Raw genomic sequence first — 12,020 nt, forward strand, 5'->3', positions numbered from 1 at the left:
TTAAAGTGTGAGGATGAATGGTATAACTAATTGGTAAGAATGACCTTTGACCTGTCTGTAATTAAGCTCGGTAATAACAGACGCCGCTCTCCTCACTGTGGTCGTGCGGCGCCGCGTGTTTCATTTGCAGTTTAATTAAAAATGTGACGTTTGATGCAGTGATCCCCAAAGACGAGCAGAAAACGAAACATCGTTTTATAAAAAGGAGCAAAAACAAAACCAGAAGTGACGCGGAAAAGAGATTCAGTCGATCACAACAACTGATTTAAAATTCATTATAGTGACCGACAATCATCTGTTTTTTCATCTTTGGTTAAAAAAAATACTTAAATCAGCCCTTTGTGCTTGAGTCTCTATGGTTCTCATCTCTGTTATAATTTACACATTTAAATCACAATATTTATCTAAAACGACTTCAGAAAAGAAACAGTTCAAGCCGAGTTCAAGTTAGAAAACTGTTGTGTCCACTGGAGCAGACGTCGCCGTAAACGTCGTCACCACAGAGAGACGTGTAGCTGCAGCGCCCCCTGTGGACAGAGGCACATCGCACTAGAGCAGAGCGTTTTTAAAAATCTGCACCAAAATGACGACGCGACGCTGCAGAATCCCACGAGTATCAGCGATTAAGAAAATAAAACTGGACAAGGAAGAGCGAGAGAGTACGTCAGAGTCACAAGAGAGGAGACGAGAAGAAGGAGACAAGAAGGAGGAGACGAGAGGAGACGAGAAGAAGGAGACGAGAGGAGACGAGAGAGGAGACGAGAAGAAGGAGACGAGAAGAAGGAGACGAGAGGAGACGAGAGAGGAGACGAGAAGAAGGAGACGAGAGGAGATGAGAGAGGAGACGAGAAGAAGGAGACGAGAGGAGACGAGAGAGGAGACGAGAAGAAGGAGACGAGAGGAGATGAGAACGAGGAGGCGAGAGAAGAGACAAGAGGAGAAGAGAGAGGAGATGAGAAGAAGGAGACGAGAGGAGACAAGAAGAGGGGAGAGGAGAGAGGAGAAGAGAACGAGGAGACAAGAGGAGATGAGAGGAGACGAGAATGAGGGGACGAGAGAGGAGACGAGAACGAGAAGAGGGGAGAGGAGAGAGGAGACGAAACAAGAGAAGAGACGAGAGGAGATGAGAACGAGAAGAGGGGAGAGGAGAGAGGAGACGAAACAAGAGAAGAGACGAGAACGAGGAGATGAGAAGAGGGCGTGTACATCACAGTGGGCGTGTACATCACAGTGGGCGTGTCACAGTGGGCGTGTCACAGGTGGAGGTTAAACGGGGGTAAATCCACAAAATGGCGTCTTGAAAATAGTGGATTAAAGATTAAACTCAAACATGAATCAGTCCAAATAAAACTTCAGAGACTCAACTAGAAGAAACGAGCAGAACATGGAGAAACATCTGAACAGTTTGGAGAATAACTCTGATTTAAATAAAACTTTCTCATTAAAATCAGCCGACACTTCACACGGAGCAGTGTCTAACAGCGTTTATTGCACATTTTAAACTATCAGAGAACGGTCAGAGGCTCACACTAGAGAAACACATGTGGATTAAGATTATGTCATTTAAATCTATTCCAAAAGTAAAGCTGCTTCTGAGTCAAGAGGAGCAGCTCAACAGTCACATTCAGACCTGGCACATACACACCTCAGACTGTTTACACGAGCGGACAGAGCTAACGTGCTAGCCACCGCGTTTCTGTGTCTGTAAATCAAGATACGAACATTAAAAACAGACAAATCAGGCGCGTTCTTTCCCTTCTTTCGGCTCCAGATTAGCCGCTATAACCGTTAGCCTCGATGAGCTCCTGTGGTGGCGTCGCACTCGCTCGGTCCACGTCTTTCCGCAGTCTGAGGCGCTCACAGTTAAAGCACTTACAGCGGACCTTTGCTACATCACACTGCTCCCCTCGCAATATATAAGTCTATAAAAGTATTTCCCTGTACAGTGCAAATATAGAACATCATGTAAATATTCATACAAACTACGCAAACACGGCTCTGCAAAAGTGGACTGGTACATTCAAGCTCACGGTGTGTGTGTGTGTGTGTGTGTGTGTGTGTGTGTTACCTGCCTTTGGCTCCTGTCACTAAAAACTCAAAGTCGACAAAATGCTCGAATATTTAGTGACACTGGAAATAAATAAATAAATAAACAAAGAAACAAACATGGCGGTTCTGAGCTGCAGCTGAGACTGGACCTAAACCATAGACTGTATATGTAAATGGACAGAGCTAACGTGCTAGCCGCAAACAGGACGTGATCATGTGCGCACTCCAACTCTGGCTTCAGTTCACTTTCTATTGAAAAACTGTGACTCGGACTTATCATTTTGGTCGTATTAACCCTCTACATGATCCTGGGGTTTTTATTTCACTATTGTGTCTGTAAATCAAGATATGAACATTAATAACAGACAAATCAGGTCCTTCTTTCCCTCGAGGTCGCTCCCGTTAGCCGCTAAAGCTGCTAGCCTCGATGAGCTTCGTTTGCCTGGGAGACGTCGCACTTGTTTATACAGTCTATGGTCCAAACTGTCCTCCGTTTGTCCCTGAAGTTTGGCAGTGGGCAGAAGGTGGACTGGCTGTGGTCTTCACATTGGTCCAGTCTTTTACTCTCCTGCGTTTGCTTCGGTGCGATGGATTTATTGGTTCGTTGTGAGACTGATCTGTATTTACCCATAGTGACGGAGACTCCTGCCGTCCATCCTCCTCCTCATTACTGTCACTTCTGTCTTCTCCGCCCACATCCTGTTCTTTCCACTCGCCTGGCGCCCCCCGCCCACACACACAGTCCCTGCGCCGTCCCCCCGGTGCTCTGCTAACAATATCTTTTTCTGAGAGTCTCCTCCCACAATGCACCAGGGGCACCTGTGTTAGAGGTCTGCAGACGGGGCCCGTGCGGCTCTAGCTGATCCTCTGCAGACAGTAGTCGTTCTCCGTGTCCAGGGAGCTGTTGTGTCCAGATGAAGGGTAGAGGTCGCGGCGCAGGAGCCTGTTGACCGCGGTGACCAGGACTTTTCTGTACTGTTGCCGTAGGAGCGAGTAAGCGAACGGGTCGGACGCGGCCTTGCTGTAGGTCAGGCACTTACTCAGAATTCCCCAGTGTCGGTTTATGTCGACGAAGGGGAGAAGCTCGGCCAGTCTGTGGAGGCAGCGCAAACAAAAGCATTTTTAGTTTTTAGAAATACGACACAAACAGCCAGGAAACGAGCGCAGAGCCGTGTGTGGGAATAACGAGGGATTTACAGCTCTACTTTTGGTTCCATGGTTCATTTATTATGTGTGTGTGAGACATGTGGACTCCTCACTGCAACATGGAGCCTTTGTGAGTCCAGACAGATGTGTACGATACAAAACACACACACACTCTGTCCTCTGTTTAAGTGTTCACACAAATGTCACACTGATGGATGAGCGCAGCATATGTGACCACAGCACTGAGCCTCAGGTCACACACCAGGCGCTCACTCCCTGTGTTCTCTGCTTTATATTTGATGTGTTTCAAAGGGAGTGTGTGTTGTGTGTTTGCAGCAGTGGAGACATTTCACAGGTTCACAGATATGAGCAGAATAAAACAGGTAAAGTGTGAGCCCAGTCTGTGCTTATGTAAAACAGCTCCATCTGAACCACTCCTGTGACAGAAGTGAATGTGCTGATAATGAGAGTGATACGAGAGTGATATGAGAGGTGAGAGTGATATGAGAGTGATACGAGAGTGATGGAGGCTGCTTTTATTTGATCACTATCTGCTCTTGTTAACTGTGTCATTATGAGCTGTTTATCAGAGGAGTGAGGCACAGAGTGACTCTGTTTCGTCTTTTACCTTGTGATGACATAAGGAGCGAAGCAAACGATGAACGACCCGATGAAGATACTGATCTTTTTCGTGGCTCTCTGTTTCCTCCTCTTCTGCTCTGATAAGCATCTCTGCTTCACACTGAAAGTGAACATGAGTCAGAGGTCAGAGGTCAGAGGTCAGAGGTCAGCCGCCCAACAGGAACATTATAAAAGTGTAATATTAACATTATAAAAGTGTAATTTTAACATTATAAAAGTGTATTATATTATCCTTAAGGTAAAGGTCTATTATCCTTAAAGTACCTGGGGTGGATGTCCACCAGCAGGAACAGAGTTTGCATTGTGATGATGTCGATTCTCTTGCAGTGGAAGCGCGCCACTTTGAGCACCTTTAAGTAGGTGAAACACAGGATGAGCAGCGACAGCATGAAGCTCGTGGCGTGGAAAACCACAGTAAAGATTGTAAACTTGACCCTGTCACTGGCCCCGGGCCCGGGCTGCAGCGTGCACGACGCGTACACGTGGCTGTAGTCCGCCCAGGAGAAGAGCAGAGCCGTGAGGGAGAAGGTCAGAGAGTGGAGCCAGGCGTAGCTCACCATCACCAGCGCGTCTCTGTAGCGCATCTTAGACGAGTAACTGAGCGGGAAGACCACGGCGATCCAGCGGTCGATGCTGAGCGCGGCCATGCTCAGCATCGTGTTCGCGGTGAGAAAAGTCTCCAGGAAGCTGACGGTGTGGCACGCGCAGTCCCCAAACGGCTGCTGCCTCCACACGACGCCCAGCGCCGTGGCGGGCATGTTGAGCACCGTGATGAGAATGTTGCACAGGGACAGGTTCATGGTGAACACCCCGGGCACCTGCCGCCGGATCTCTGAGCTGTGCACGAAGCATAACAGCACCAACAAGTTAGACAACAGAGACACCACAGCCACCACCAGGATGAACAGCGTGAAAAACACTTCAGCAAAGTCCATGTCTCACTCCAGAAAGTCCATGTCTCACTCCAGACTGTCCTGTGTCCGGTCTCCGGGTCCAGACATGGTTTCTGGGGCAGAGTCTTAGTTGATCCTTTGCGCGCGCCGCTCCGTCCGCTCCAACTTCCCTGAGCGCTGTCCAGAGTGCTGAACCCGCGCTCTGCTCCCCGCACACATACTGCGACAGTCCACCTGTCCCCAGAGCCACACTTTGAGTCAGAAGATCAGTGTAAAGATCCACAGAGTCCCGGAGCGTCCACAGCGCGGCGGGTCTGAGTGTGAGTGTGAGCAGCTGCGCAGTGGTGAGGAGCACGCACCAGGCGTAACGTCAAATATCTGCCCCTGTGCGTAAAACCTCAGCGCGATGACAAAGAGGCACATTTAAAGATGCGTTTAGTCCGGGCTTGTGTTTCTAAAGGAGAAGACAAAACCTCTCAGTCCCTGCGCCGTGAGGATCCAGACTCTGTCCTAAATCAATGCACCTTTGGAGTCAAACTCAGGGGCGCGCGCGGATGTGGTCTGGATGGCACCAGGTGCGCACGTGCGCAGCAGAGACAGGGGCAAACTGATCCTATTCCACCAGCTGCATTATTCATGGGCCCCTGGCCTCAGAGTTACCGTGGGCTCGTGCTTTATACTTAGTGAGCATTAGTTTGGTAAACGCAGACACAACACGCGTCATTTATTTATCACGACGCGTCTGTTTTTCACAGTTTGGATCAAAAGAATCAAAGAGTTTCACCGATAAAACACAAGGTCCATGTGAGATCAAATATAAACCTGCTGTTTGTGTTTTGTGTTTTTGTTCTTACACATTTGCACATTTCCACGGCTCCTTCCTGCGGCTCCCGCTTCAGTCTGCGTCACTTCAGCATCCGGATGTTTTTACACATTTATTCAGAAAGTCTTTTAGCGTTTGTGCCACTTTTAGCAAAGTTTCTATTTAAAACGCGTCAATCTAATTCTGCCTCATGATAATTAACAGCTGCTTCTCCAAACCTGAAGCACCACGGCTCCTCCGCGGCTCCTCCGCGGCTCCTCCGCGGCTCCTCTCTGCACTTTTAACACTTCAACTAATAATAAAACACCAGTCCAAACCGCACTGGGGATTTTACACTGATCAACACAAAATAGAGTGAACCAGTGTGTGTGTGTGTGGCTCTTGTGTGTGTGGCTCCTGTGTGTGCGTGGCTCCTGTGTGTGTGTGGCTCCTGTGTGTGTGGCTCCTGTGTGTGTGGCTCTTGTGTGTGTGGCTCTTGTGTGTGTGGCTCCTGTGTGTGTGTGGCTCCTGTGTGTGTGGCTCTTGTGTGTGTGGCTCTTGTGTGTGTGGCTCTTGTGTGTGTGTGGCTCTTGTGTGTGTGGCTCTTGTGTGTGTGTGGCTCTTGTGTGTGTGTGGCTCTTGTGTGTGTGGCTCTGGTGCAGACAGTGACTCAGGAGGTCAGACGGAGCTCGGGGTGTTTGGGGTGCTCGGGGTGCTCTGTATCACCTCACACTCGGCTCTCACTCGTTGTCGGTTTGTTTTTGGCTCAAGTTTTTGCGTCTCTTCTGTGATTGACTTTGTTTATTTAGAAGGAAATAGTCTGAGAGAAAACGCTCCACCCACAGCTCCACCCACAGCTCCACCCACAGCTCCACCCTCAGCCCTGATGATACTTTTACTACTACTTGAGTTTAACAAAGTAACAGTCATTTTACTCGAGTACCCCTGACATTTCTGAGTAATCTTTCTTTCACCACAAACTGTACTTCTACTTGAGTACTATTACTCTAAAGTAATACTTTTACTCGAGTACAGTTGTTTGGCGGATCACCTCTGATTGTATTAGCTTGAAAACATTATTAGTATTAGAGCTGTATCCTGTTTGTGTGTAACGACTGTGTAATTACTATGTAACAACAACTGTGTAATTACTGCGTAATGACTAATTACTGTGTAACAACTGTGTAATTACTGTGTAATTACTGTGTAACGACTGTGTAATTACTGTGTAACTACTGTGTAATTACTGTGTAACTACTGTGTAACTACTGTGTAATTACTGTGTAATTACTGTGTAATTACTATGTAACGACTAATTTCTGTAACGACTATGTAATTACTGTGTAACGACTGTGTAATTACTGTGTAACAACTATGTAATTACTGTGTAATTACTGCGTAATGACTAATTACTGTGTAACGACTATGTAATTACTGTGTAATTACTGTGTAATTACTATGTAACGACTAATTACTGTAATGATTATGTAATGACTGTGTAATTACTATGTAATTACTGTGTAATTACTGTGTAATAACTATGTAATGACTATGTAATGACCATGTAACGACCGTGTAAGTTCTGTGTAACAACTGTAATTACTGCAACTAATTACTGTAATGACTAATTACAGTGTAACGACTGTGTAACAACTGTGTAATTACTGTGTAATTACTGTGTAATTACTGTGTAACTACTCCCGGATCGCCCAGGCCTTTCTGTGTGGAGTTTGCATGTTCTCTCTGTGTCTCAGCTCAGACATTCAGTGGGTCAAATCCTCAGCTCATATCGTCCTGAGCACCACACTGTAGAGTTGGGTCGTGTTCTGTCAGGTTTAACCCAGCAGAGTTGAAGAATGGGTCAAATGCAGAGGACACATTTCTTCACAGGGACAGGTGTAATGTCCCCACGGCTGAGACGGCCGTGAGACAAAGCACCTACGGGCGACGTCAGCGCCTTAAAAACCCTGATGAAACGCCGGGGAGAGGCTCCACTGAGGCTCCTGGGGAAAGTGCAGGTCTATTTATAGAAGAGATAAGGTGTGTGAGCAGCTTTATTACACAACAGAACACACACCAGAACACACACAAGAACACACACCACAGAACACACACCAGAACACACACCACAGAGAACACACATCACAGAGAACACACCACAGAACACACACCACAGAGCACACACACCTGGGGTAACAGCTTCTTTACAAACAGCTTCAATGTGCAGCTTTGACTTTGACTTTCACCAGAACAAGGCAAATTGCAATTGATTGTGAGTCAGTTCAACACAAAGAGGAAAAGGAGAAGGAGACAGGCCTCACTTCAGACACAAGAGGAGGCTCAATCAGGAGAGACGGAGCACTGGAGCAAACAGAGACACTGAAGACACAACGGTGATGTTTCCTGCAGTTTTATTCTTAAAGGTCCAATGTTACACAAAACTGACTCTTGTAGCTTTAACCCATGTTCTAAAGTTATCACCTCCTCAAACACAGACCTGGAGTTGTGTTTTGTTTCATTCACACATGTTTGAGTCACACTTTATTATCAGTCTGTAACATCTCCAAAGCTCAAAATGCTCTATTCCACCTTGTGATGTCATCAAGTGGTAGTTTCCAAGTACAGATTGGACATTCTACACGTTCTGGCCAGAGCATTAGACCCAGGAGCAGCTTTTGACCTTCACATGTCAAACTTTTGACTGTTTTTACTGTATAATTGTGTCAGACGGGGCTGTGTGTGTGAGGTCCCTCTTGATCCTGAAGTGTTCGTTCTGACGAGCTCTTTGATCGTTCTTCACGCCGCTCTTACATCGTGCGTCTTACATCGTGCGTCTTACATCGTGCGTCTTACATCGTGCGTCTTACATAAGGCTCTGACCTTCGGTGTGTTCACCTTTAGACACAGAAGTGCCTCTGATCTGGAAACACGACCAACGAAGTGGGATCTCAGCTCATCATGAATCTCCCCCAGGATTTACCAGAGCAGGGAACGCCACTTCTGTGAGGGGAGTCCGACGGAGGAGGAGGGGGGGGGCTAGAGGGGGAGGAGAGAGGAGGAGAGAGGAGGAGGGGGAGGAGGAGGGGGAGGAGGAGGGGAGGGGAGGGGGAGGAGGAGGGGAAGAGAGGGGGAGGAGGTGAGAGGAGGAGACAAGGTGAGGAGGGGGAGAGAAGGGGAGAGGGGGAGGAGGAGAAGTAGGAAGAGGAGAGAGGAGGAAGAGGAGGGGGAGGAATGAAAGGGAGGAAGAAAGTGGGGGAGGAGGAAGAGAGAGGGGGAGGAGAAATGGGGAGGAGGAGAGAAGGGAAGGAGGAGGGGGAGAGAGGAGGAGGGGGGGGCGGGGGGATAGGGTGAGAAGGAGGAGGAGGAGAGAAGGGAAGGAGAGAGGAAAGGAGGGGCAGGAGGAGAGAGGAGGAGAACATCAGGTAAGGTGTTGGGTAACTGTCCTGTCCCAGTGTCCCATCACCAGATACAGTAAAGAAATGTGACGCCTTTAGACAAAGACGAGCAAAGATCAAAACCAAGCACCGTCTGTGTATTTATATTTATGTGTGTTTCTCTTTATGTAACGATAATTAAAAGTACAGTCAAATACTTCGTTACGTCACAAACATCAGCTGCTCTTTTTATTTTCGCTCATATTTTGGTCTAATTTGTTTTAAACTGTGGCTAAAGTCCCAAAAGTGAACGTCATCAAATCCTGTGTCCACTCAGCACAGCGCCCCCTGCCTCCTGGTCACATATTAACACATAAAGGTTAAACACATCGATATGTGACCTTTGACCCCACGACCTCTGGGTTATACTTTCACAAACTGCATGAATTTACACAAAACAAAGGAATATTTCTAATAATCATCTGTATTTTTGTTTTTGTCGACTTTTGTGTGAAATACTTTGGTTCAGCTAAAGTTGTTTTAAATGAGCGATATAAAAAAAACTTTAACTGAACAGAAAAAAACATGAAAATACAGTAAAAGTCTGAAGTAGCTGGTTGCAAATTGCGGCGTAATTGGTTATTAACTTCATACGACGCTGAGCTGCTCTGGATCTGTTCTTATTAGGGTCAAGTTTGTATCGAGTGCTCGTCTCTGAACAGGCACAAGGTCGAAAGCCACTCGCCTCTAGAGGGAGCTGTGACTCGTACTCACATGAGTCATTATAAAACAATCAATCCATGATCTCGAGGTCACGTGTGAACATGTTTTTCAGCGTGTGCGGACTCACGGTGTGTAAAGACGTCACTACAGCGTCCAGCTCCAAATGAGGCTAATCGAGGCTAGCAGTTATAGCGGCTAATCTTAAGAGTTACATATTTGGAATTCCGATTGTGAGTATCATAGCAACCAAAGAGCCAATCAGGAGCAAGGCTGTTGATGGTAACGCCTCTTCTCGCTCGTATCATTGGTTAAGCAGGGAACAGGCCCTTAGCAACGCTGTCAATCAAACCTGTTGCTAACGCTATCAGGAGCGACCTCGGGGAAAGAAGGACCTGATTTGTCTGTTATTAATGTTCAGATCTTGATTTACAGACACAATAGTGAAATAAAAACCCCAGGATCATGTAGAGGGTTAATACGAACATTTAAGACTAAAATGAGTCTGAAGCAGCAGAGACAGAGAGAGAGACACATTTATTTAATTTTATTTTTTATTTATTTATTTTTATTTATTTTATTTCCTTTACTTTCAATGTATTTATTTATTTTATTTTTTATTTATCATTCTTTTTTATTTATTTTATTTCATTTAATTTCAATGTATTTATTTTGTTTTTAATTTTTATTTATTTTATTTCATTTAATTTCAATGTATTTATTTATTTTATTTATTTATCATTCTTTTTTATTTATTTTATTTCATTTAATTTCAATGTATTTATGTATTTATTTTATTTTTAATTTTTATTTATTTTATTTCAATATATTTATTTATTTATTCATTTATTTGTCTTGTTACAATTTATTTATTTATTTCATTTATTTTTTATTTATTCATTTTTATTTATTTTATTTCATTTAATTTCAATGTATTTATTTATTTTATTTATTTATCATTCTTTTTTATTTATTTTATTTCATTTAATTTCAATGTATTTATGTATTTATTTTATTTTTTATTTTAATTTATTTTATTTCAATATATTTATTTATTTATTCATTTATTTGTCTTGTTACAATTTATTTATTTCATTTATTTTTTATTTATTCATTTTTATTTATTTTATTTCATTTAATTTCAATGTATTTATTGATTTATTTTATTTTCAATTTTTATTTTATTTTATTTATTTTTTTATTTTATTTTATTTTCCCCTGATTTGTCTGTTATTAATGTTCATATCTCAATTTACAGACACAATAGTGAAATAAAAACAGAGAGGGGCCAGAGTGGATGGAGCTGACGTGCGCACATGATCACTTCCTGTTTGGAGCGCGGTGGCTAGCAGGTTAGCTATGTCCATGTGTATACACAGTGTTTGAGAGCACTACGCGGAGTCGGGGCCTGATAAGCAGCCGCCCGTCGTGAATGACAGCTGAGGATTGTGTTTACAGAGGCCGGACAGATGGACGTCCTCCACACGACTCAAAGTGTGACAACAAATCTACAGCAGCACAGCCACAAAACAGTCCTGCAGCTGCCGCACGTCCACAGACCGTAAAGACCGGACGGAGAGTGTGACGTCACCACAGCGTCAGCCCCAAATGAAGCTCGTCGAGGCCGGAGCGGGATTTACAGCGACGATTTAGAGACGAGTTTCATATTTGGAAACACGACCTCGAGTATCATAGCAACCAAAGAGCCAATCAGGAGAGACATAACAGCGACATGACACACTTCCATCAGTTTTGGCTTATTTTATTTTTGTTTGAAGGAAATAAATGTTGTTTTTAAAAGAGATCGACTCAAGTTTTTTTCTTCATGACCGATATTCTTGTTTATAATATGAATAAACTGTTGGCTAATGAGTTTGCCGATATTTTTGGGTCGATATTTTGACCGTTTTCTCTAAATTATGTCATTTTTATACAACAAGCTCAGTGCAGTTCCTTTTTACCACAGATCTATAAGAGATCAATGGACAGAAATGATCTTTTGGCTTTAATCTGGTTTGTTTACGTTCGTGTTCAATAAGATGCACTGTCCCAATCAAATAAACAAAGAAAAAAAGGAAAAAAAAGAGAGAGAGAGAGAGAGAGGGCTGTAGTCAGACTTTGAGCAGTGATCGTCCTGTTCAAATAAAGCTTTGTGTGTTTGCGCTTTAGGCGGCGACCAAAACAAAACATCGGCCTGTGCTGGAGATTTAAGGCCGATATTCCATCAGCTAAAAAGGGCAAATATCGGCTCGATATCTCAGCCAACTGACAGACTGATCTAGCTCTAGTTCGGTCGATATCGGTATCAGCAGATTCTTAAAGCACGAGCAGAACAGAAAGCAACATCTGAACTAAAAAGATGGACAGGAGCGTCTCTAAAACAAATGTCAACTC

General features: G+C 44.4%; 1 protein-coding gene across 1 annotated transcript; it reads right to left on the reverse strand.

The window, feature by feature from the left end:
* Positions 1–2,766: 2,766 nt before the first annotated feature.
* Positions 2,767–4,772, reverse strand: LOC117386457 (G-protein coupled receptor 26-like). The gene is made up of 3 exons (XM_033983814.2): positions 4,102–4,772; positions 3,824–3,937; positions 2,767–3,142 (listed from the first exon to the last, which is right to left on the reverse strand). The coding sequence occupies exons 1-3, from the start codon at positions 4,770–4,772 to the stop codon at positions 2,905–2,907; spliced, it is 1,023 nt and encodes a 340-aa protein (XP_033839705.1). The 3' UTR covers positions 2,767–2,904.
* Between the last annotated feature and the right edge of the window lie 7,248 nt (positions 4,773–12,020).

Source organism: Periophthalmus magnuspinnatus, chromosome 18 (genome assembly GCF_009829125.3).
Source record: "Periophthalmus magnuspinnatus isolate fPerMag1 chromosome 18, fPerMag1.2.pri, whole genome shotgun sequence".
NCBI classification, from domain to species: Eukaryota; Metazoa; Chordata; class Actinopteri; order Gobiiformes; family Gobiidae; genus Periophthalmus; species Periophthalmus magnuspinnatus.

Bases quoted from the DNA above. Each gene is read 5' to 3' on its own strand.
- LOC117386457 (XM_033983814.2), bottom strand. From the start codon at position 4,772: ATGGACTTTGCTGAAGTGTTTTTCACGCTGTTCATCCTGGTGGTGGCT. The intron at 3,938-4,101 runs GTACTTTAAGGA...GTTCACTTTCAG, and splicing joins CTGGTGGACATCCACCCCAG to TGTGAAGCAGAGATGCTTAT. The intron at 3,143-3,823 runs GTAAAAGACGAA...CTGCCTCCACAG, and splicing joins GCTCCTTATGTCATCACAAG to ACTGGCCGAGCTTCTCCCCT.